Here is a 26,398-nt window from a genome sequence, read left to right as displayed (position 1 = left end):
GAAACTGTTCTACTGTTTTGCCCACTAAATACAACACAGGTTTGTAGCTTTATGATGTGATACTGACTTAGTTATGACTTCAGACATGGCACGACAAAGACAGTGTTTTTCTCTTGATTTTTGTTGCTTAAGATTGCTTTTTTTATTTGAAAGGACCGGCTACCATTATATCAATCAAATGTATGTACACATATTGTTTGACAAGATATCATTGTTTTATATAAATGTGGCTATATCATTAGATAGACACTTGTCAAGGAAACGATCAATGGCATATACAGAGAGCAGTATAATACAGTAGCAAGCACTTTATTAGTATCTTTGTATTTCTTCTAAATATTTCTTCCACCCTTGTCTGACAAAAACATTCCTTTTAGTGTTTCATATCATTGCACACTCTGCACTCTGTTTTGTTCATGGAGCAAAGAGAGACACTGTTTATCTGAACATTTCATTCTGTTCCCAAAGTGCTAGTAAAGTATTTATTCCCTACAGGGAACAGCATCATCAAGGGGCTTGAAGCATGATCTTCTTCTGCATAATCAACTGACTTCTGTGAAGCTACATTTGCTAGAGTAGGTGCACGCGTGTATGACTAACACATAAGCAAACCCACAAACAGACACATTTACACAGACTTATAAAAACACACCTACGATGAACATTCTAACCCACACAGTACACATTAATTTCATGTACGCCCATCTGGTTGAGATTATCTGTGAAGTGAGCCCTCGTTGATTCCATTGTGATGTCTTTGAGTGCTTATCCATGCCAACCCCACTTAGGGAACTAGATACTGGCTAGTTCGAAAATATACTGGTTAGGACAATAGAATAATTCCATGTGACAGCGTTCGAAAATAAACAAATTCATTGGACCAGCACCTATGTTAACTAGCATAGCTCGTCCCATTTTTGCAAAGAGTTATGGGATATTAGAATCTGCTGTCTTAACCTCTGTCATCTTCAATCTAGACTACTGGATTCAGTCTGGTTCACTAGGATAATAAAACATATTCACAGAAGAGGGTGAACAACTCCAGTCCTCAAAGACTATAAGATCTCTTTCTGGGCTTTATACTGTACAGTACATCTCCCAGGCACTTCATTTATCAATATATGTCATTGATTGGCTATAGAGAGACTGCACAGCTGGCAGAAATCAATCATCGGTTATAAGCCAAGGACCAGAACACTCTATTGCCCTTGAGGCCCAGAGCAGTGCACTCCTGAGATTAAAATAGAAAATATTAAACCAACCCTTCCCATGTCAGACCAAGATCCATCTCCTTTAGAGGGGTGTGCTGTTGCACCTCTCCAGACCCTTCAGTTTAAACACAGGTACACCTGGCTTCGTCTCATCCAGGTACTCAAGGACGTGGTTATCATACGCCAGGTCAGCCTTCCTCTGGGTGGATGCAATCTTGGGGTCAACAGGGATCGTTACCGCGTTAATGGGCGCCGCCTGGTCGTCTCCGGTTGCATGGCCAGTGCTGCAGCAGCCAGTTGCCTTGGTGATGACCCTGTCAAGGGGCTTGAGAGAGCGCATCCAGCGAGGCAGGAAGTCCCAGCTCTGGAGACGGGCGGGCAGGTGGCCAGGGCTGTGAGCCTGCAGCACAGAGAAATGTTGTTACCAACCAACCATAGACCAATCAAATTTGATACATCTGAACTATTCAACCACTCTTGGATGACATTGGAAGTTGAGTAGATAATCTTCGTAAAAATGTACAGCCTCCATCATCAGTTCGACTTCCAATGTTCTCCAATAATGTCTGATTACAGTATTTCTAACCCACCTGCATCAGGTTCACCAAGGCAATGAAAACAGTCACACCCACAAATGGTGCGCCCACTCCCACCATCACTCTCCAGCCAGCCAATGAGAGGCCTAGGACCAGGGACGGGAGGAGCAGGAAGCAGATGAGGAGGTAGAGGACAGCGAACCAGCGGTACTTGGCGGTGCGTTCACCCAGGGCACGAGCCATGCAGATGGGGACACGTGTCACAGGGATGGGGTACCACAGCAGGATTCCCAGGATGTTGAAGAAGAAGTGACACAGAGCAATCTGGAGACAATATGGACGGTATTAGGTGGACATTTGAGAGGAAAGACAAGATGGACGGTATTAGGTGGACATTTTAGAGGAAAGACAAGATGGACAGTATTAGGTGGACATTTGAGAGGAAAGACAAGATGGACGGTATTAGGTGGACATTTGAGAGGAAAGACAAGATGGACGGTATTAGGTGGACATTTTAGAGGAAAGACAAGATGGACAGTATTAGGTGGACATTTGAGAGGAAAGACAAGATGGACAGTATTAGGTGGACATTTTAGAGGAAAGACAAGATGGACAGTATTAGGTGGACATTTGAGAGGAAAGACAAGATGGACAGTATTAGGTGGACATTTGAGAGGAAAGACAAGATGGACAGTATTAGGAGGACATTTGAGAGGAAAGACAAGATGGACAGTATTAGGTGGACATTTGAGAGGAAAGACAAGATGGACGGTATTAGGAGGACATTTGAGAGGAAAGACAAGATGGACAGTATTAGTTGGACATTTGAGAGGAAAGACAAGATGGACGGTATTAGATGGACATTTTAGAGGAAAGACAAGATGGACGGTATTAGGTGGACATTTGAGAGGAAAGACAAGATGGACGGTATTAGGTGGACATTTGAGAGGAAAGACAAGATGGACAGTATTAGGTGGACATTTGAGAGGAAAGACAAGATGGACGGTATTAGGTGGACATTTGAGAGGAAAGACAAGATGGACAGTATTAGGTGGACATTTGAGAGGAAAGACAAGATGGACGGTATTAGGTGGACATTTGAGAGGAAAGACAAGATGGACAGTATTAGGTGGACATTTGAGAGGAAAGACAAGATGGACAGTATTAGGTGGACATTTGAGAGGAAAGACAAGATGGACAGTATTAGGTGGACATTTGAGAGGAAAGACAAGATGGACAGTATTAGGTGGACATTTGAGAGGAAAGACAAGATGGACGGTATTAGGTGGACATTTGAGAGGAAAGACAAGATGGACAGTATTAGGTGGACATTGGGGGAAACCATTTCCTTCAAAAAGGGCTTTACTTGAAATGTATCTTTTGCTGTTTCTCAGCCCTTTTATTTGAATATAAGTTGCTCTGAATAAAGCCTTTTGCGAAATAAGTGATTCCCAAACGGTCCGTACCTGTATGGCAGCAGCCAGTTTGTCCCCAGGGCTGGCCAGGGCTGCCAGCAGGGCTGTGGTTGTGGTGCCGATGTTGGAGCCCAGAGTCAGTGGATAGGCCCTCTCCAGACTGATCACACCAATACCTGCAAACCAGGAGCAGGGTTCATCATTGTTCATGTGGCACACAGAAAAGCGTGTCTGCTGTAAGATGATAGTGATTTGCTAATTACTTTGTAGTGGGGTTAACTCACCCCTTACATTGTAGTGGGGTAATATTTGTAGAGGGGCTAACTCACCCCTTACATTGTAGTGGGGTAATATTTGTAGAGGGGCTAACTCACCCCTTACATTGTACTGGGTAATATTTGTAGAGGGGCTAACTCACCCCTTACATTGCAGTGGGTAATATTTGTAGTGGGGCTAACTCACCCCTTACATTGTAGTGGGTAATATTTGTAGAGGGGCTAACTCACCCCTTACATTGCAGTGGGTAATATTTGTAGAGGGGCTAACTTACCCCTTACGTTGTAGTGGGTAATATTTGTAGTGGGGCTAACTCACCCCTTACATTGTAGTGGGTAATATTTGTAGAGGGGCTAACTCACCCCTTACATTGTAGTGGGTAATATTTGTAGTGGGGCTAACTCACCCCTTACATTGCAGTGGGTAATATTTGTAGAGGGGCTAACTCACCCCTTACATTGCAGTGGGTAATATTTGTAGTGGGGCTAACTCACCCCTTACATTGCAGTGGGTAATATTTGTAGTGGGGCTAACTCACCCATTACATTGTACTGGGTAATATTTGTAGTGGGGCTAACTCACCCCTTACATTGCAGTGGGTAATATTTGTAGTGGGGCTAACTCACCCCTTACATTGTGGTGGGTAATATTTGTAGTGGGGCTAACTCTCCCCTTACATTGTAGTGGGGTAATATTTATAGAGGGGCTAACTCACCCCTTACATTGTAGTGGGGTAATATTTGATACAGTATATGTATATTATATACTTCTTACATGCGACCCCTAATAAGACTATGAAATTAATGGACAAAGTCTATTATGAGGTGTATCTGACTCCATAAAGATAAAGGATGAATAGGAATATGCAACCAATACTCTTAAAGGTGCACTATACAGAAATGCTTCACCATTTCCTGGTTGCTAAAATTGTAAGTTTGCCTAATTTCAGTGTATGTGACAAAACAAGCAATTATAGTGTACAGAATCATTATACCATCTAAACCGCTATGAAATATAACCAGAAATATTGCATGGGAAGCATAGAAATAGCGGGCATATTACATACATTATATACCACTTCTTATACTTGCTTTCAATGAGAATGACAGAACTCACATTTAAATTTGACTTTGGTTGGGTCACCCAAAAAGTTACATATTGCAGCATTAAAGAGCTACAGGAATATACTATCAAGTAAGGAATAAGAATTGTCTATATCAAAGTCAGAGATTTAATATCATTGTAAAATGAATGAAATCACATACAAGGTATAATCTTAATTTACAAAGCATTCAGAAGCATTACAAGGCATTATTCTAGGCATCATCAGAGACGGAGAGAGAGAGAGAGAGAGAGAGAGAGAGAGAGAGAGAGAGAGAGAGAGAGAGAGAGAGAGAGAGAGAAGTCATAGCCTGAAAGGCCATGCCACAAGAGTCCCTGGGGTGTAGAGAGAAAGATAGAGAGTGTATTTCATCAGCACAGGTCAGGAACAAAGAGAATGAGACAATGAATCTGACACCCCTTTTTAACATCTGACTGTTTGGATTCAAAATCTGAGTTTTTGACCAATAGCATTACTGTAAAGTTAACCTCCAATCACACACCAGACCTACAGGATGTAAAGACAACAGCACCAGTGGTTCTAAACCAGGAGTACTTAAGAAGACTAACGAGACCAAAGGCTTACAGGTAAAATGCACATAAAAAGGTACATGTTGGTGATACTGGTACAGTTTGAGAACCACTGGCGGTTGTCCAAGATTCTGACTAGAACATTCAAGATGAACTGACAAACAAGATAATCAGTGGTGTCATGAGTTCAGTATATTCAGATGTCCCATGCAAATACATACTGACACACAACATCCAAACAGAGCTTTTCCCAAACCACCACTTCACTGAGACTCTATTTGAATAGGAAATATTCGCATGACAGAAAACCAGCTGCTCTAAAAACTGTCTGATGTCATTAACTTAGTACCACCTCTGGTAGAGCAGAGTTCTAAACATGGAACTGACTTCGTCCCAGTCAGCCAGTCCGTTTATCTCACTGCTAGAAATGGAGCAACTTAGCTTGTCCACCTTAAACTACACCTTAAACTAAACTACCTCCAACACTTCCTTCCTCAGTCCTTCAGCCTTCTCCTGGAACTGTGGACATCTAGCCTCTAGCGTGGTCCTGTCTCTCTGCTTCCTTCCTCAGTCCTTCAGCCTTCTCTTGGAACTGTGGACATCTAGCCTCTAGCATGGTCCTGTCTCTCTGCTTCCTTCCTCAGTCCTTCAGCCTTCTCTTGGAACTGTGGACATCTAGCCACTAGCGTGGTCCTGTCTCTCTGCTTCCTTCCTCAGTCCTTCAGCCTTCTCCTGGAACTGTGGACATCTAGCCACTAGCGTGGTCCTGTCTCTCTGCTTCCTTCCTCAGTCCTTCAGCCTTCTCCTGGAACTGTGGACATCTAGCCTCTAGCGTGGCCTTGTCTCTCTGCTTCCTAATCGGAGTTCCAGGGAACATCGCAGTGATGTTCAACCTTCGTTAAAACCACGATCTTTCCAGTTTGAGCCGGAGATTGAGTTTATCAACTTTCAAAGCAGAATTACTTTCCCATTGTTCCTCAACTATAGTGTATCATATACAGTTTTCTAGCTCTGAGTCTCTACTTTTTCCAATGTAAAAAACACAATTTCAAATGTTACTAGTCAAATGGCTACCCAGACTATTTGCATTGCCCCTCCCTCCCCTTTCCACACCACTGCCACTCTCTGTTGTCATCTACGCATAAACACTTTAATTAACTCCACCTACATGTACATACTACCTCAACTAACCGGTGCCCCCGCACATTGACTCTGTACCGGCACCCCCCTGTCTATATTGTTATTTTTTACTGCTGCTCTTTAATTACTTGTTACTTTTCTCTTATTCTCATCCGTATTTTTTTAAACTGAACTGTTGGTTAGGGGCTCGTAAGTAAGCATTTCACATGTGACTAATACAATTTGATTTGATTTGCTATGTAAGACTGAATCGATCCGGTCGGTCACATTTTAGCAATTACTGTAAAGGTCCTGTGTGTAGCTAGTGTAGAGAGTCAGGCGCAGGACAGCAGATATTTTACTCAAAAATACACAAATAGAAAGCAATATAGCGAGCCCACAAAAAATGGACCGATTTACAACGAACAATTACTCGCAAACAAACATAGGAGAACAGAGGGTAAATAATTAACTTGTTGGGGATAGGGGGCAGTATTTTCACGGCCGGATAAAAAAACGTACCCGATTTAACCTGTTTGGGGTAGGGGGCAGTATTGAGAATTTTGGAAAAAATATGTTCCCATTTTTAACTGCCTCCTACACCAACTCAGAAGCTAGAATATGCATATTATTGTTCAGGTTTGGATAGAAAACACTCTGAATTTTCTAAAACTGTTTGAATGGTGTCTGTGAGTATAACAGAACTCCTATGGCAGGCAAAAACCTGACAAGGTTTCAAGCAGGAAGTACCCTGTCTGACAAGGAGTCGTGCGTCTTGCATCTTTTTATTGAAAAGTAAGGATCTTAGCTGTAACGTGACAATTCCCAGGGCTCCAATAGGCTCTCAGAGCCCGCGAAATAACTGAAGGTTTACGAGGGAGCCTCAGGCTGAAACACATTATCACCTTTTGTAAGTGGCTGCTCCGAGGACCTTTGAATGATGCGCGTGCATGAGTCGCTTCTGAGGAGAAATTTTATTCGGCTGTTTAGGCTCAATGCATACTCCCGGTCGGAATATTATCACTAATCTACGAGTTGAATGGCATAAAAATTGGTTTTAAACAGCGGTTGACATGCTTCGAAGTACGGTAATGGAATATTTAGACATTTTTGACACGCCAATGCGCCATGCGCGAGACCGTGAAGAAGCATTCTAGAACTCACGAACAAAACGTCGCTGTTTGGATATAACGATGGATTATTTGGGACCAAACCAACATTTGTTATTGAAGTAGAAGTCCTGGCAGTGTATTCTGATGAAGAACAAGCAAGGTAAGAACATTTTTCTTATAGGAAATGTGATTTTGGTGGATGCTGACCTGGGTGGGTATCTAAATAGCTAGCCCTGTAATGCCGGGCTATGTACTTAGATTATTGCAAAATGTGCTTCATCCGAAAAGCTATTTTAAAATCGGACATATCGAGTGCATAGAGGAGTAATGTATCTATAATTCTTAAAATAATTGTTATGCTTTTTGTGAACATTTATCGTGAGTAATTTAGCAAACTGTTAGTAAATTCAACGGAAGTTTGCCGGGGGTTATGCGTTTTCTGAACGTCACATGCTAATGCAAAAAGCTGTTTTTTGATATAAATATGAACTTGATTGAACAGACATGCATGTATTGTATAACACAATGTCCTAGGTGTGTCATCTGATGAAGATCATCAAAGGTTAGTGCTGCATTTAGCTGTGGTTTGGGTTTTTGTGACATTATATGCTAGCTTGAAAAATGGCTGTCTGATTTTTTCTGGCTGGGCACTCTGCTGACATAATCTAATGTTTTGCTTTCGTTGTAAAGCCTTTTTGAAATCGGACAGTGGGGTTAGATTAACGAGATTCTTGTCTTTAAATAGCTGTAAAATAGTCATATGTTTGAGAAATTGAAGTAATAGTATTTCTAACGATTCAAAAATCGCGCCACTGGAATTTCAGTAGCTGTTACGTAGGTGGGACGAAATCGTCCCACATACCCGAGAGAGGTTAAACTGGTTACTACTCTTACCCAGAAATGAGAATATGCATATAATTAGTAGATTTGGATAGAAAACACTCTGACGTTTCTAAAACTGTTTGAATGGTGTCTGTGAGTATAACAGAACTCATATGGCAGTCAAAACCTTGAGACAAATCCTAACAGGAAGTGGAAATCTGATTTGTGGAATCACTTTCAACCCTTTGGCTATGAAACACACCGTGAGTTAGGATTCATTTAGCACTTCCTAAGGCTTCCACTAGATGTCAACAGTCTTTACAAAGTGGTTTGAGTCTTCTCTTGTGAAAACTGACCAAACGAGAGGCCTGGAAAGTTTGTCATAGATGGAGGGCCATTACTACTATGACGCGCATGCCCGTGGGTACTCTCTCGTTCCGAAACGTTTGCACATTCGTGAGGACAAGTCCCGCGCGCTTCGTACATTATGAGTAGCCTTCGGAACGCGCTAACAAGAAGGAGCTATTGGGACATAAATTATTAACTTTTTCGAATAAAACTAGATTTGTTGTGGACCTGGGATTCCTGGAAGTGCCTTCTGATGAAGATAATCAAAGGTAAGTGAATATTTACAATAGTATATTTGATTTTAGATGAGTCCAAGATGGCGCTAACCTGTATCGCCTAGCCTGTTTTTCTGACCATAGCACCTCGTTTACTGCAAAGTGTGATTTCCCAGTAAAGTTATTTTTAAATCTGGCAATGCGGTTGCATTCACGAGATGTTAATCTATAATTCTTTGAATAACTGTCACGGTTGTCGTCTGGAATGGAGGACCAAAACGCAGCAGGAATTTGGATGCTTATCTTGATATTTATTTGAACCAAGAAAACACCAAAATAACAAACGAAGAACGAACGATCAACAAAACAGTCTTGTAAGGCTCACACACGCAAAACAAGAAACAATCTCCCACAAACACTAAACCAAACAATTACCCATATACAGGACTCTCAATCAGAGGCAACGAGAAACACCTGCCTCCAATTGAGAGTCCAGCACCCAAACCTAAACATAGAAAACATGCAGAAATACAACCTAGAACAACTAACCTAGAACATACACCCAAAACCCAGGAACACATAAATCAAACACCCCTCTCTAACACACACAAAACCCCCACCATACAAAACAAACATCCCTCTGCCACGTCCTGACCAAAATACTAAACAACTACTCCCTCTGCTGGTCAGGACGTGACAATAACAATATTATATTTTACCAATGTTTTCGAATAGTAATTTTGTAAATTTAGCGCTGATTCACCGGAAGCATTTGAGGGAAAATATTTTCTGAACGTTACGCGCCGATGTGAAATGCTGTTTTTATATATAAATATGAACTTTATCGAACAAAAAATGCATGTATTGTGTAACATGATGTCCTAGGAGTGTCATCTGATGAAGATTGCCAAAGGTTAGTGCTGCATTTAGCTGTGTTTTGGGTATTTGTGATGCATGCTAGTTGCTTTGAAAATGTCAGTGTGATTATTTTTGGCAGGGTACTCTCCTAACATAATCTAATGTTTTGCTTTTGCTGTAAAGCCTTTTTGAAATCGGACAACGTGGTTCGATTCAGGAGAGGTGTATCTATAAAATGGTGTAAAATAGTCATATGTTTGAGAAATTGAAGTTATAGCATTTATAAGGTATTTGTATTTCGCGCGACGCGATTCCACTGGCTGTTGACTAGGGTGGGACACAAACGTCCCACGTTTCCCAGACAGGTTAACAAGTAATTGGGGGATTGAAACCAGGTGTGTTAGACAAAGACAAAACAAATGGAAAATGAAAAGTGGATCGGCAATGGCTAGAAGGCCGGTGACGTCGACCGTTGAATGCCGCCCGAACAAGTAGAGGGACCGACTTCGGCGGAAGTCGTGACAATTACATTTACTTTTGATACTTAAGTATATTTAAAACCAAATACTTTTAGACTTTTACTCAAGTAGTATTTTACTGTGTGACTTTCACTTTTACTTGTGTCATTTTCTACTAAGGTATCTTTACTTTTACTCAAGTATGACAGTTGGGTACTTTTTCCACCACTGACCAGCAGTCACCAGTCATCCGAAAGCCACAATCTTGTAGAATTTTCAGACACTCATTAGTTATTTCAACAGTGTAATATACGAATGTACGATTATTTAAGTATTTGTATTTGATATACTTAAATACATGCCAATAGTTTACAAATGTATATGCAAATACATTCCAATATTCAACTACACTTATATTTTCAAACAAATTTTGGCTAAATACATATTTAAGAATGTATTTGAAGGTAATTGAAATATAAGAGGAGAGAGAGAGACCTGCACACCGTCAAAATGAGGAATAATCCGAAACTGAGTCTTAGATGCAAATAGAAATATGATATAGTGGACAGTGGAAGCTGCTGAGAGGAGGACGGCTCATAATAATGGCTGGAACGGAGCAAATGGAAAGGCATTAAATAGATAGAAAGCATTTGTTTGAAGTATTTGATACCATTCCAACTATTCCGCTCCAGCCATTACCATTACCATTACCTTCCACAATTAAGGTGCCACCAACCTTCTGTGATATTGGGATAATGTATACCAGTACATTGTTTACATTATAAATGAAAGAACAGAATTTATAAATTAAAATCAGAATTTCACATTGAGCTAGCTAAATAAGGCAGGTCGTAGCTAGTGTTTCTATATGGATATAGAAAAGGTATAACGTTTTAGATGTGGCTCAATTCATACCCAAAACATTTCCATTTCCTAAAATTCTCCAGAGATCAGATATGAAATCGATATGAGGGGTTGATTTGACTTTCCATGTGTTAGAGCGGGAACAACTCTGATAGTTCATTGGTTGCTTGGTTATCCAACATTCTCCATGTAAATTAAGATAAACACATCGTCATTTGTGGTTTCACATGAAGAGTTCAGGATATTCAGAGGGCCCATGCAAAGTCCCACTGACACACAACATCTAACCAGGGCCTTTCCATAACTACCAACTCACTAAGACTATATTTGGATAGCAAATTCACTGGACAGAAAAAACAGCTCTTCAGAGTACTGTACCTCCTGTCAGATGAGAACAGTACTTTATATGACAGCGTAGCGTGGTCATGTCTCTCTGCTGCCTAATCAGCATTCCCGAGAACATCCCAGTGATTGGTTGTTCTTCGCCAAAACCAAGATATAGCTAGTTTGAGCCAGATGCTGATTGTATCTGATCTACTTTGCCTAATCACCCTGCGTGTATGGGTCCCCGAACTGTGGTTTATCTGGATGAAACCCTGTCTCTTTGTATGTTCATATAGAATATATGCCATTTAGCAGACATTTTTATCCTAAGCGACATAGTCATGATTGCGTACGGGTGGTCCCGGGAATCAAACCCACTATTCTGGCATTACAAGCTCCATGCACTAGTTTCTGAGCTACAGAGGATCACATTTCCATGCTATTCTTCTGTAGTTTCTAAGCCAGCCTGCTGAATGTGACACTACTGAGCATTCAATGCTACCTCCTGTTTCTCTAACCCCACAGCTGGGTCAGACTGGCAGAGTCAGGGGCAGGGAAAACAGGTCTGCTGGCTGTCCTTTTGGGGAGTAACAGGGGTTGTGAATATGTCTTCTGGGGTGATGTTACGAGATTTGAAGCCAGATGAGAGTGGACAGGTACAGTGTCAGTATGTTTTCACATCAGACACTCAGGAAATGGCCGGTATACTCCTCAATACTGTCCTGGGATTTGTTGTTCCCTTCTCGTGGCCACCGCCTATATCCACCTCCACAGAAAGGTGAACGAAACAGCCTTCTTCAGGAGCCGCAGGATGACTAGGTTAGTGACCAGCCTCATTGTGACCTTCATCATTCCATGCACTCCTCACCATGTCATGAATGTGCTGGGAGTGGCAGCCATCTTTGTGGGGGATAAGGCTATGAGAGGGTTCTGGGAATCCAATTGGAGAATTGTTGGATCTCTGACCTACAGCTGCTTGGATCCATTCCTCTATGCCTTCACCTCCAGAAACATCCAGCCAGAGAACAGTATGATTCCAATGTGACTTCCTGGTCACTGATCCACTGAAGATTTACACCGATTTATTGTTATATCAGCTAATGGAATATTCCCTTTGATTTAAGCAATGTGATTGATGCTGTACCTTACTGGGATTAGCATAACTGGTTTACCTGATGATAACCCAAAAAATATTTATTTATCCAATGTTCATGTTTTTGTAAATATTCAAACCATATATCAAATGAAGATGCATGAGGAAGTTTAACTCTGGCTTCATCAAACTATGTGATGTGAGTGGGTCAATGTTTATCTGATTGTACTTGTTTACCTGCCTGCTGTCTTTCTATGGTATATTAACATGCTATCTCACAAATCACAGGGGTTTTAGTCTGGACCAGCATGTCAGCAATGAGATAAAACTAGAATGTATGTCTCTGTGTGAGTTCATAGATTGTGTTTGTAGGCTACGTATTTCAGGTATACATCAATGTTTTTTCTGAGAATAGATTTCAAGTGAATCTGTTTGTCTTGTCCAAACTATTGACCTTCTCTTCTCCCCCCTGAACAACTGATTTGAATAAACCAAATTGATAAATGGCCTTTATCTATGATTATTCTGTCTATAATATTCATAATCAATCATTGCAAAAAACTTTAAAATGTTGTTTTAATTGTTATTCATGCAAGAATGAGGTAGGTAGATGTTCCCCTAGCCAGAAGTCAGAATGGGGTAGGTAGATGTTCCCCTAGCCAGAAGTCAGAATGGGGTAGGTAGATGTTCCCCTAGCCAGAAGTCAGAATGGGGTAGGTAGATGTTCCCCTAGCCAGAAGTCAGAATGGGGTAGGTAGATGTTCCCCTAGCCAGAAGTCAGAATGGGGTAGGTAGATGTTCCCCTAGCCAGAAGTCAGAATGGGGTAGGTAGATGTTCCCCTAGCCAGAAGTCAGAATGGGGTAGGTAGATGCTCCCCTAGCCAGAAGTCACTCACCTATAAGTGGTGTCAGGGCAGAGGTGAACACAGAGCTGCTCTGCACTACAAAGGTCATCCCTGCTCCCACAAACATGGCCAGGTAGCCCGCCAGCCAGCCAAACGGATACGGCAAGTCTACATTGAAATGGTTAGAGCAAGATCCTGATTAGGTCTGTCTATCTACCTGTCTGTCTTTCTTGTCTGTCTGAAAATCTTGCTAGTGGATTTCAGAAATAGGCAGGGTTTAGGCATAATTAAGACTTTGTTGCTGTGGTAACTAGTGACGACCCTGATTAGGTCTGTCTGTCTGTCTGTCTGTCTGTCTGTCTGTCTGTCTGTCTGTCTGTCTGTCTGTCTGTCTGTCTGTCTGTCTGTCTGTCTAAAATGTATTGCTAGTGGAGGTTATATTTAGTATGCTCAGACTTGGCATTCTCATATATTGTATGTAAAAAATCTTGCAACCTATCTCCGACCGGCGCCCACCTGTGTTGATGACCTTTTGGATGACCTTTGCCACTTGACCTTGGAGGAGGGAGTTGAGCAGCTTGACCAGGAGCACCAGGCAGGTGCAGAGCAGGGCCAGGGAGCCGGCCAGGAGGATCAGCCCCACCGTCAGGTCTGACAGATGGGCATCAGCAAACAGATGCCTACCTGAAGGAAACCAGGAGCAGCAGACAAATTATTCACTATAATGTGCTTGTCTGTAGCTCAGTTGGTAGAGCATGGCGTTTGCAACGCTAGGATAGTAGGTTCGACTCCCGGGACCACCCATATGTAAGAAATGTATGCACGCATGACTGTGAGTCTCTTTGGAGATAAGTGTCTGCTAAATGGCATGTATTATTTTCTCTATACAGATATAGGATCTTAATTTGAGCACTCTTTTTTGCTGAAAAAAATGAAATGCAAACTTGTAGTGTATTCAAGGTTTAAAAATGCTTCTAAAGTTTGTAATTTCCATTTTAAAAATGTCAGATTTGATTTGCCCCAACAAAAAATGCGCTACAAAAAATATCCATTAAATATAATCCACATAATAATTCACATTTCTTGTTGGTGCAGGATTCTTGTCCTGCTGTAGCAAACTAGCTGAAATTGAGATTCTACATCTGTATAAAGTTCTTATTCTGCTAAAACAATGAAAATTAACTATAAATAACCCAAATCTAAAAATAATCTAATAACCTCTAAATAAACAATAATTAAAATAAGTGTGATGTCAAAAATAGTATATAAAACAGTGGTATGTCAGTTTAATGTATGTCATTTATGTTGGATTTACATTTCTGGATGTTAACCTCAGAGGGGAGATTCTGAGTGGTCCAGGTGATGTCACCTTCCTGCAAGCAGAGGTGGGCGGAGCTACAGTTGTCAGAACCAGTGATACTGATATTCATAGAGGACTGAAGAGAGGACTGATGGGAAAGAGAAGGGGAGAGAGTTTAGAAGCATATGAGATAGATAGGAGAGAGAGTACGATGTAGAGAGAAGATAAACATAGCAAACAGTTTGCCTTATGATTCACAGACAGTATATTCATAAATCACTGTGATAGTGACAGAGAAAGTCTCATCAGTGACAGAGCTTATCGCACCAAAGCCTTAACAGCTGGTGGGGGTGACAGGCTCAAGAGTGACGGTGGTGACAGTCATGATGATGATGACGGTGTTGGCCGTGACAGTGTTGAGACCGTGACGTGGTGAGGCAGAGGGTCTGGGGGTGACAGTGATGACAACGATGACAGTGTTGAGACAGTGATGGTGTTGAGGGTCTGTACCGTAACCAGCCCGGTGTGGCACCACTTCTTCACTAGGCTCCTGTTCCTCATCCTCTCATCTCCCATGGCGATGCCGGTGATCACCTGCCTATCCAACTGATGGAGACAAGACAGAATGGTTGTTTACTTTCATTTTAGTCATTTAGCAGATGTTCTTATCCAGGTCGACTTACAGTTAGTGCATTCATCTTAAGATAGCTAGGTGGGACAACCACATATCACAGTCATAATAAGTAGATTTTTGCAGTGGATGCGAGCTTCGAGTGAAAGCCATTGAAGTGTGCGGAGGAGCGGGTTGACATGGGAGAACTTGGGAAGGTTGAACACCAGGCCGGCAGCAACATTCTGGATAAGTTGCAGGGGTTTGATGGCATAAGCAGGTTAATGACAGGTATTCATTAGGTGTTATATTGACTGTTTTTTTTATATTGTATTATGAGTTTAATGACTGGTTAATACCTGTATGATGAGTTTAATGACTGGTTAATACCTGTATGATGAGTTTAATGACTGGTTAATACCTGTATGATGAGTTTAATGACTGGTTAATACATGTATGATGAGTTTAATGACTGGTTAATACATGTATGATGAGTTTAATGACTGGTTAATACCTGTATGATGAGTTTAATGACTGGTTAATACCTGTATGATGAGTTTAATGACTGGTTAATACATGTATGATGAGTTTAATGACTGGTTAATACATGTATGATGAGTTTAATGACTGGTTAATACCTGTATGATGAGTTTAATGACTGGTTAATACCTGCATGATGAGTTTAATGACTGGTTAATACCTGTATGATGAGTTTAATGACTGGTTAATACATGTATGATGAGTTTAATGACTGGTTAATAACTGTATGATGAGTTTAATGACTGGTTAATACATGTATGATGAGTTTAATGACTGGTTAATAACTGTATGATGAGTTTAATGACTGGTTAATACATGTATGATGAGTTTAATGACTGGTTAATACCTGTATGATGAGTTTAATGACTGGTTAATACCTGTATGATGAGTTTAATGACTGGTTAATACCTGTATGATGAGTTTAATGACTGGTTAATACATGTATGATGAGTTTAATGACTGGTTAATACCTGTATGATGAGTTTAATGACTGGTTAATACATGTATGATGAGTTTAATGACTGGTTAATACCTGTATGATGAGTTTAATGACTCGTTAATACATGTATAATGAGTTTAATGACTGATTAATACCTGTATGATGAGTTTAGTGACTGGTTCGGTGATGACCTTTAGTAGCTCGGGAGCGTCCTCTCCAGTCTGGATGTTGAAGCTGGTGACCACGATGTGGGCCAGGTGGGTCATCAGCCCTGTAGCCACCTCCATCGGTAGCAGCACCAGCACAGACAGCCAGTTAAAACAGTCATGGATGGTAGCCCCAGCAAACGCCCTGAACACAGAGACAGAACCCAGTTGTGGGTTGGTTAATTGTGTGTTTGGTCTCCTCCAATAAGCGGTGTTATGGTACTTGTACTGATTACTTTTAATAATATGCACTTACGCATTACTTGTTTCGTCATGTACTTATGTGACTGAGTTATGTGACTGAGTTATGTGATTAAGTTAGTTTAGTGAAAGTGTCCATTTCACTTTAAATGGACAATAAAGTGTTTTTAACTTTGAACTCCGAGCAGAAAGGTCATTGTGATGACATGGGCACAAGTAATGCAATCTCCGTAGTGCTGGGTGCTTAATAAGGTTAGTGATATGGGGTCAACGGCTTGAGAAATGTCATTGCTGCTGTTGATAGGCTTATGTATGGTTAGATGATGTTATACTGTTAACATGACAGCACATGGACTGGAGAGAAGTACAGTTGTACAATTCACTGCACAGCCCCTCTCCTCTCCTCTCCTCTCCTCTCCTCTCCTCTCCTCTCCTCTCCTCTCCTCTCCTCTCCTCTCCTCTCCTCTCCTCTCCTCTCCTCTCCTCTATCCCTATCCTCTCCCCTCTCCTCTTTCCTTTCCTCTCTTCCATCTCCTCTCCTCCCATCCCCTTGTACCGTTTGAAGTCATTTCTCTCCCCTGCCTGCATCATGGCTACGATGGTGTTGGTGACCGATGTCCCAATGTTGGTCCCCATGATGATAGGAACGGCAGACCGGACCTCCAGCACTGTCAGAAGGAAACAGAGAGACAGAGAGACAGAGAGACAGACAGACACACACACAATTACACAACCTCCCATATTTATGTAATGACTTTGGCTTCTTCTCAAAGACTGCATAAAGTGCCATGATTATGGTAATGCTCGGGCTTAAATATTATCAAACCTGACCCTTCCTATTTCAAAATGCTTTTAATGGAGGAAAAACTGAAGGTAATTTGCAGGTGAGTGGAGGGCATCTCAGTTTTTAACTGAAGAACTGGCTTTATTATTGCTGGGGCCTATTATGCAGATGATGACCCTTTGCGCATTCACACATACATACAGCTCACAGACAGACAGGAGGCACAGGGAAGCTGGGCGGTTGTAATTGCCCATAATTCCCCTGGTGTCTTCTCTGAGATTGGCTGCTGAGACAGAGACAGTCCTGGCATACTGATGTACCATAGCCACTGGTCACATACACACAGTGAATGAGAGGTCTCTGTGGATAACCCCTATTAGCAGCAGACAGCCCACCCCAAGAGACTGTTATACATAACTAAGCACTGACAATGATGAGAGAGCTCCACCACTTTGTTTCAAATTCATAAGCATCTTGTTTTCACTGGTCCCTTTAATCCTATTCAATCAGTTCAGATTTACAAGTCATGTTTTCACCCTCATGCAGAACAACACAAGCCCAAAAACATGTATGCACAAACCCACAAGACTGCACGCACACACACACACAGAGACACAGAATCTCTCTCTCCAAGTACTCACATCCTGAGGAGACGAGGCTGACGATGATGGAGGTGGATGTGGAGGAGCTCTGGACCAATACAGTGACCAGTATCCCCACCACCAGCCCTGCTACTGGGTTAGACAGCACCGCATTGTCTTTGAAGATGTCCCCCGCTACCTTACCTTCAGTCACACACATACAGGATGTACAGCTCTTAACACATCTCCTACATCAGGACAATAGACAGGGTTTCCACCTAGTTCAGAGTTAGAGTAAACACACAGTTTACAGTACCATATCATGAATCAGTTTGTACCAATAGTATCAGTTTAGGTATGTCTAGTTATACAATAGTACTTGCCATCGACTCAACAGGTTTCAACAGGTTTCCACAGGTTTCAACAGGTTTTCTCATCATAGTCATCAAAATGCACGAGTCAGTTAATCTGACAAAGCACATCCAGAGAGGACAGGACAGAGTGCAAAACATCCTAATTATAGTGAGACAGAAAATCCCTCATTACCTAATTAATCTCGGAGGGACAGTTGAGTGTAATCTACTCACCCCCAGCCAGCTGGAACGCTGAACTTAGTGTGTCTAATGAACAGACGAAGAAGAAGAGGAGGAGGAGGAGGAGAGGGATCTTGGAGCAGTTGATGAAGAATTCTCTGACTCTGTTGGGACTGAGCTCCATGTCAGGTTCTGCGGTGGCTGCTGATCAAAACAAGAGAAACAACCAGAGAACGAAAGAACAAGAAAGAAAAAGATAGAAAGAACAAATGCATTATTACAATGTTTCTTCCTGAAGAACAAACCAACATTTGTCCCAGTATCGCTTTGAGAAGACAAGGCAACAACTTAATGACAAAATAAGCAACGCCTCTCCCTATTGTGACCTAATTTTTGTGTGTATGTACTGACATGTACTGTACGTATAAGAGATAGATGCACACACACACACACACACACACACACACACACACACACACACACACACACACACACACACACACACACACACACACACACACACACACACAAACACACACACACTCTTAACACACACTCTACACACATCCACACATGATTCATCTTTAGTTGTATTGTTCATCTTTAGTTGTATTGTTTCTTTATTATTAATTGTGTACATTTGTGACTTTAGTTGTAGTTTTAGATATATACACAGTATATACACTCAGTGGCGTTTATCACGAAAATGGATTGCTCGTAAAGACAGTGAGTCACATGGCCGGGGCTTGCTACATACAGCAGGCAGACAGACATCGAGGCATTCAGTTACAGTTCGATTGAACGTTAGAATGGCCAAACGAGTGACCTAAGTGACTTTGAGCATGGTATAATCGTTGGTGCCAGACACGCCGGATCCAGCATGTCAGAAACAGCTGCACTGCTGGGCTTTTCAGAGGTTGAAGGAGAATGGCAAGAATCGTGCAAGCTAGCAGGCAGTCCACAAACAGACAAATAACAGCGCAGTACAACAGTGGTGTGCAGAATGGCATCTCGGAACTCACAACGCGTCGATCCTTGTCACAGATGGGCTATTGCAGTAGACGACCACACTGTGTTCCACTCCTATCAGCTAAAAACAAGAAGAAGCGGCTCCAGTGGGCACGCGATCACCAACACTGGACAATTGAGGAGAGAAAATATCTATGCCAAGGCACATTGAAGCTGTTCTGGCAGGTCATGGTGGCCGAAGCCCTATTAAGACACTTTATGTTGGTGTTTATTTTATTTTTATAAGGTTCTGTATTTATTTTCTTAGTCAACCTTGTGTTCTGTTTCTTTGTGTTCTTGAACGTAACCCTGTCTTTCATTTTTGTTCATTGTTTTCACCTGTGTTAGTTACTCACCTGGTCTCATCAGCTCCCTATTTAGTTCATTCTGTTTGTGCCTTTGTGAGGTGTTTTTCATTTTCACTCTACTAAGCCTTTTCCTAGCTTGTTTGTGAGAACATAGTTTTGATTCACCTGCCTGTTTGCCTACCTGTGTATGACCATTGCCTGCCTGTGACCACGATTCCTGCCTTCTGCGAAGGGGAAATACACCTGCCACGCTCTGTGCGTGAATCTACACCTTTTTCTCCCTGAGTATTCATTACAATTTTGGCAGTTACCTGTAGCAGCAGGCTACACAGAGAATGGAACAGCTGGAAAGGGGAAACGGCTTGAGTCGTAGAAAATGGAATAAAACATTGCAGATAAAATTCGGATGATCACTTCACTGAGAGCTTGGCCGTTTCTAAAAGGACAAATTTGGGTGTTTTTGGAGCCTTTGTTCATGTTTTTTCGGGGCCCCCATAGTATACAAGGAGGATGAGGAAGTGATTTGCTGTCTGGGATAAGTTTCTCAAAAACATGTGAAATCACAAAAAAGGTGTCTTCACCCTTCTATAACATAACATTTACATAAATGTGTTTGTAAAAAAGGAACATTTTCCTTTCATGTTTTAAATGCATGTAAATTGTAAAGTATTTTTGTCTGTAATGTATTATTCACTGTGTCAGACCCCAGGAAGACTAGCTGTCAGCTTTGGTGTGGGCCAATTGGGATCCTAATAAAATTAAATTAAAAATGACTAACTAATAGGTTATCACAATGACTCTCCTCCACATTCACTACACAGTATCTCCTCTTGTAGGAGTGTTGACGTAAATATAGTATAATTGCATGCAGGGGGAAAATGTTTCTGAAACTTCAGAGTGCTATACCTTGCTCTTTGGGGGGACAGTTCCCTTCCCTTGGTTTGGGGGAGGAGGTGGGTGAGGTTGGTTCATCCTCCTTGCTGTACCCCTCCAAGCTGCTGATGAGGTCCAGAGTGGACCCAAGGCCTGACTCCCTGTCCTCCTCCAGGAGATGTTTGGGACGCAGGGAAGCGGGAGTGCCATGGGTCCGTCCCCCTAAAACCACAGTTTATATTTCACTGAATTCAAACAATTAATTCTGAATTTGAGGTTGAAGACAAAGTCAGAGTTGTATTTACTGACAAAGTGCCTTGAATTCTCTGGGCACGCTTTTTGATATGATAAAATATCACTCTTGGAATTTACCGTTGTAGTTGATCATAGGTTCCACGCTGGATGAAAGTATTGTGATTAGACGAGAGGACATGATGACTTCACTGTATAGGGCTGTAGAGAAATAGTATTTTATTTTATTTTACCATTTTAAATAAATGAAAATGCTACACCCAGCAACTAATATACACAGTACCAGTCAAAAGTTTGGACACACCTACTCATTCAAGGGTTTTTCTTTATTTTTACTATTTTATACATTGTTGAACAATAGTGAAGACATATGAAAAAACACATATGGAATCATGTAGTAACCAAAAAAGTGTTAAACAAATCAAAATATATTTTATAGTTGAGATTCTTCAAAGTAGCAACCCTTTGCATTGATGACAGCTTTGCACACTCTTGGCATTCTCTCAACCAGCTTCACCTGGAAGGCTTTACCAACAGTCTTGAAGGAGTTCCCACATATGCTGAGCGCTTGTTGGCTGCTTTTCCTTCACTCTGTGGTCAAACTCATCTCAAATCATCTCAATTGGGTTGAGATCGGGTGATTGTGAAGGCCAGGACATCTGTTGCAGCACTCCATCACTCTCCTTCTTGGTCAAATAGCCCTTACACAGCCTGGAGCTGTATTGAGTCATTGTCCTGTTGAAAAACAAATGATAGTCCCACTAAGCGCAAACCAGATGGGATGGCATATCGCTGCAGAATGCTGTGGTAGCCATGCTGGTTAAGTGTGCCTTGAATTCTAAATAAATCACTGGCAGTGTCACCAGCAAAGCACCCCTACACCATCACACCTCTTCCTCCATGCTTCACGGTGGGAACCACACATGCAGAGATCATCCGTTCACCTACTCTGCATATCATAAAGACACGGCGGTTGTAACCAAAAATCTCAAATTTGGACTCATCACACCAAAGACATATTTCCACCAGTCTCATGTCCGTTGCTCGTGTTTCTTGGCCCAAGCAGGTCTCTTCTTATTATTTGTGTCCTTTAATAGTGGTTTCTTTGCAGCAATTCGACCATGAAGACCTGATTCACACAATCTCCTCTGAACAGTTGAGGTTGAGATGTGTCTGTTACTTGAACTCTGTGAAGCATTTATTTGTGCTGGAATTTCTGAGGCGTGTAACTCTCATGAACATATCCTCTGCAGCAGAGGTAACTCTGGGTAGTCCTTTCAAGTCCTTTCAAGTCTTAAAGTAATGATGGACTGCCATTTCTCTTTGCTTATTTGAGCTGTTCTTGCCATAATATGGACTTGGTCTTTTGCCAAATCGGCTATCTACCTTGTCACAACACAACTGATTGGATCAAACACATTAAGAAGGAAAGAAATTCCACAAATTAACTTTTAACAAGGCACACCTGCATTCCAGGTGAATACCTCATGAAGCTGGTTGAGAGAATGTTAACTTGTTATGGATAGGGGGCAGTATTTTCACAGCCGGATAGAAAACATACCCGATTTAATCTGGTTATTACTCCTGCCCAGAAACTAGAATATGCATATAATTAGTAGCTTTGGATAGAAAACACTTCAAAGTTTCTAAAACTGTTTGAATGGTGTCTGTGAGTATAACAGAACTCAAATGGCAGGCCAAAACCTGAGAAGATTCTGTACAGGAAGTACCCTGTCTGACCATTTCTTGGCCTTCTTTGTCATCTCTATCCAAAACAAAAGATCTCTGCTGTAACGTGACATTTTCTAAGGCTCCCATAGGCTCTCAGAAGGCGCCAGAACGTTGAATGATGACTTTGCAGCCCATGGCTGAAAAACAGTAGCGCATTTGGTAAGTGGTCGATCTGAGAACAATGAGACGGGTGTGCGCATGCACGTGAAGAGTCCATTTTAGATTATCAGTCTTTGAACGAAAACAACGACTCCCGGTCGGAATATTATCGCTATTTTACGAGAAAAATAGCATAACATTTGATTTTAAACAGCGTTTGACATGCTTCGAAGTACGGTAATGGAATATTTTGAATTTTTTTGTCACAATACGCGTCCACGCGTCACCCTTCGTTACCCTTCGGATAGTGTCTTGAACGCACGAACAAAACGCCGCTATTTGGATATAACTATGGATTATTTGGAACCAAACCAACATTTGTTGTTGAAGTAGAAGTCCTGGGAGTGCATTCTGACGAAGAACAGCAAAGGTAATCCAATTTTTCTTATAGTAAATCTGACTTTGGTGAGTACCAAACTTGGTGGGTGTCAAAATAGCTAGCCCGTGATGGCGAGCTATCTACTCAGAATATTGCAAAATGTGCTTTCACCGAAAAGCTATTTTAAAATGGGACACCGCGATTGCATAAAGGAGTTCTGTATCTATAATTCTTAAAATAATTGTTATGTTTTTTGTGAACGTTTATCGTGAGTAATTTAGTAAATTCACCGGAAGTGTTCGGTGGGTATGCTAGTCACATGCTAGTCACATGCTAATGTAAAAATCTGGTTTTTGATATAAATATGAACTTGATTGAACAAAACATGCATGTATTGTATAACATAATGTCCTAGGAGTGTCATCTGATGAAGATCATCAAAGGTTAGTGCTGCATTTAGCTGTGGTTTTGGTTTTTGTGACATATATGCTTGCTTTGAAAATGGCTGTATGATTATTTCTGGCTGGGTACTCTGCTGACATAATCTAATGTTTTGCTTTCGTTGTAAAGCCTTTTTGAAATCGGACAGTGTGGTTAGATAAAGGAGAGTCTTGTCTTTAAAATGCTGTAAAATAGTCATATGTTTGAAAAATTGAAGTTTTCAGATTTTCGAGGAGTTTGTATTTCGCGCCACGCCCATCATTGGATATTGGAGCAGGTGTTCCGCTAGCGGAACGTCTAGATGTAAGAGGTTATTAAGAGTGTGCAAAGCTGTCATCAAGGCAAAGGGTGGCTACTGTGGAGAATCTAACATTTAAAATACATTTTGATTTATTGAACGCTTTTTTGGTTATTACATGATTCCATATGTGATATTTCATAGTTTTGATGTCTTCACTATTATTCTACAATGTAGAAAATAGTAAAAATTAAGAAAAACCCTGGAATGAGTAGGTATGTCTAAACTTTTGACTGGTACTGTATACCAACAACTGTCTATAGGCATTGTGGTCCTCTTTTGTAGGCAAGGGTAGCAGGGCAGAAATAATTGACATGGGCGCTATTTGCCATACATTCAATTCGAACTCAAGATGGGAGCAGTTTAATAAAGAAACAAAAAGGCCAACCCTCTGTAATTCCAGATGAGTCCTTCATTTAATGTGAATATGCCAATTCTAGTCACTAGCTATAAGATGAAAAAAGTCAATACTAGCTTTAATTCCAAGGTTTAGACATTAGACTGCAATACCTACATATCTGATAGACATGGAACAGGGACAAACACTGCCCTTACCTTTCGTAACCCTCTCTGCTTTCACTGTGTTCATCCTTTCACCAGCTAGCTAAAGAGAAGGTGTGATAGCAGCCAATTAAATGTGAAAAAAGGCAGGCTACATTGTATTAACTCACAGCAGTCCTTGATGTAAGGGTTCAACAGTCCTCTGCTCTCTGGCAGTAATCAGATAAACTTGTCTTGTAGACATCATCCCTATCAGTAAAGGCCTTGTCAGATGAAGACAACACCTCTGTCCTCAAAAACATCACTCTCCTTAGAAACATCTCTGTCCTCAGAAACATCACTGTCCTCAGAAACATCACTGTCCTCAGAAACATCACTGTCCTCAGAAACATCTATGTCCTCAGAAACATAAATGTCTTCAGAAACCTCAATGTCCTCAGAAACATCTATGTCCTCAGAAACATAAATGACTTCAGAAACATCACTGTCCTCAGAAAAATCACTGTCCTCAGAAAAATCACTGTCCTCAGAAACATCTCTGTTCTCAGAAACATCACTCCTCAGAAACATCTCTTTCCTAAGTTTCCCCTCTAAATTTCCTGTGCTTACGGTAGTCAGACTGCCGGCCGACACTTTCTACGGAAATCAGACTCCCTTCCTTCAAAGTTGTCTTGTTCTCTCTGTAGGGGAAAGTTTTTTTCATGTCTAAGCTGTCGCTTAGAGGTTTTCAGATTGGGGACACCTACGGAGTTGTTATCGCTAATGTGTTCTTAAAAGCCTAGAACCTTTTCTGTGACTGTGAGTTGAGTAATTATTTTAGAGTGACGGTAGCACTCAGATGTTCTGTGCCATCTTGCTGGTTGAGCTGTTTTCTGAGTGTGTGAGGAATCCAGGCACCAACAGAGTTACAGCAGGCTAATATATAAATCTACAGAAAGAAGTGAGTGCAACGCTGAATTCCTTTATGTGATCGTGTGCGCGTGTTTGCCGTCTGCGGGTGTGTGCGTGTCCGTGTGTGCCTTCTAATTCTACCTACATGATGTACCTCTCCAAGAAGAGAATTCTTTTGTGGTTTGTATTCATTGTAAATAATGATGAGTGAGAAAGTTACAGACGGTCAAAGATAACACCCCCAAGACATGCTAACCTCCCCTGTTATTGTTAATGGTGAGAGATTAGCATGTCTTGGCATGCACATTATTGTAGAAGTGTTTCAAAACATATTATATTCTTATTTACGTTAAAAGTTACTCCAAAATGCCAATACATTATTTATCATTAATTTCTATTGGCCAAAGAATCTTCTGAAACACAACCAAAACAAACTGCAAATTGCATCCAACAAGTTTGCAAAGTCACAAGCTTGATGTAGCCATTGCGTGCTAGGAATATGGGTGTGTATATGCGTGCGCATGTGTGCACGTGTGTAAGTGCGTGTGAGTATGTGCGATTGCCTTCTAATTCTATCTACATGGTGTACCTCTCCAAGATGAGAAATATTGTGAGGGTTTCTTGGAGCACAGCAAATCCCTTGAATCAATTATTAATATGATATAATTAAGCATCATGATGGATGGGAGCTCTCCAAAGACAAAGCAATATGTATTCATTTGAATGGAGTTATGCATTTACATTTTAGTCATTCAAGATTGAATCATTTATGCAACTCATGTAATGTCTTATGTATAAAGGTTGAACAGCTTCGAAACACAGGGGTTGCATCCATGGTAAAGTAATGTGATGATCATTATCCTTAGTTTGTAGACTTACCTTTGGGCTTATCATAAAATTAAGCTATCACATCACTACATAGACCTTATAAAGTAGATCTCACATCACTACATAGACCTTATAAAGTACATCTCACATCACTCCATAGACCTTATAAAGCACATCTCACATCACTCCATAGACCTTATAAAGCAGATCTCACATCACTACATAGATCTTATAAAGTAGATCTCACATCACTACATAGATCTTATAAAGTAGATTTTATATCACTACATAGATCTTATAAAGTACATGTTATATCACTACATAGATCTTATAGTAGATCTCACCTTGGTTTGTCCCTTAGCTTAATGTTCCTTTGATGAAGTGTATCACCTAAAGTCACTCCCAAAGAAGAGACTCTTCATGAGGAAAATGAAAAACCAGTCGTATTATATACCAGCTGACTGAGT

At 41.1% G+C, this 26,398-nt stretch overlaps 1 protein-coding gene across 4 annotated transcripts; it reads right to left on the bottom strand.

Annotated features, from left to right (window-relative positions):
- Nucleotides 1–293: 293 nt before the first annotated feature.
- On the bottom strand, nucleotides 294–26,398 carry slc34a1a (solute carrier family 34 member 1a). Of its 4 annotated transcripts, none has more exons than XM_029771360.1 (15): nucleotides 26,276–26,380; nucleotides 24,267–24,315; nucleotides 20,884–20,964; nucleotides 20,545–20,733; nucleotides 18,377–18,526; nucleotides 17,850–17,993; nucleotides 16,981–17,092; nucleotides 16,173–16,368; nucleotides 14,939–15,034; nucleotides 14,444–14,576; nucleotides 13,645–13,812; nucleotides 13,180–13,296; nucleotides 3,214–3,338; nucleotides 1,802–2,071; nucleotides 294–1,611 (listed from the first exon to the last, which is right to left on the bottom strand). In XM_029771360.1, the coding sequence occupies exons 2-15, from the start codon at nucleotides 24,298–24,300 to the stop codon at nucleotides 1,294–1,296; spliced, it is 2,133 nt and encodes a 710-aa protein (XP_029627220.1). In that variant the 5' UTR covers nucleotides 24,301–24,315; nucleotides 26,276–26,380; the 3' UTR covers nucleotides 294–1,293. The 4 variants fall into 4 exon arrangements, with proteins under 4 accessions (XP_029627220.1, XP_029627221.1, XP_029627222.1 ...); XM_029771361.1 differs by having other exon boundaries at nucleotides 18,377–18,523; nucleotides 26,276–26,379; XM_029771362.1 differs by lacking the exon at nucleotides 24,267–24,315 and having other exon boundaries at nucleotides 26,276–26,398.

This window comes from Salmo trutta, chromosome 13, assembly GCF_901001165.1.
Source record: "Salmo trutta chromosome 13, fSalTru1.1, whole genome shotgun sequence".
Taxonomy (NCBI): domain Eukaryota; kingdom Metazoa; phylum Chordata; class Actinopteri; order Salmoniformes; family Salmonidae; genus Salmo; species Salmo trutta.
Note: the sequence above shows the minus strand (reverse complement) of the source record. Positions and strands in the feature narration are given on the sequence as shown.

What these genes read in the sequence shown, in the direction of transcription:
- slc34a1a (XM_029771360.1), bottom strand. Translation starts at nt 24,300, where the DNA reads ATGAACACAGTGAAAGCAGAGAGGGTTACGAAAG. An exon ending in AGCGTTCCAGCTGGCTGGGG is followed by an intron (nt 17,994 to 18,376) that starts GTGAGTAGATTA and finishes GTGTGACTGAAG; the next exon opens with GTAAGGTAGCGGGGGACATC. An exon ending in CAGCCTCGTCTCCTCAGGAT is followed by an intron (nt 17,093 to 17,849) that starts GTGAGTACTTGG and finishes TCCTTCTGACAG; the next exon opens with TGCTGGAGGTCCGGTCTGCC.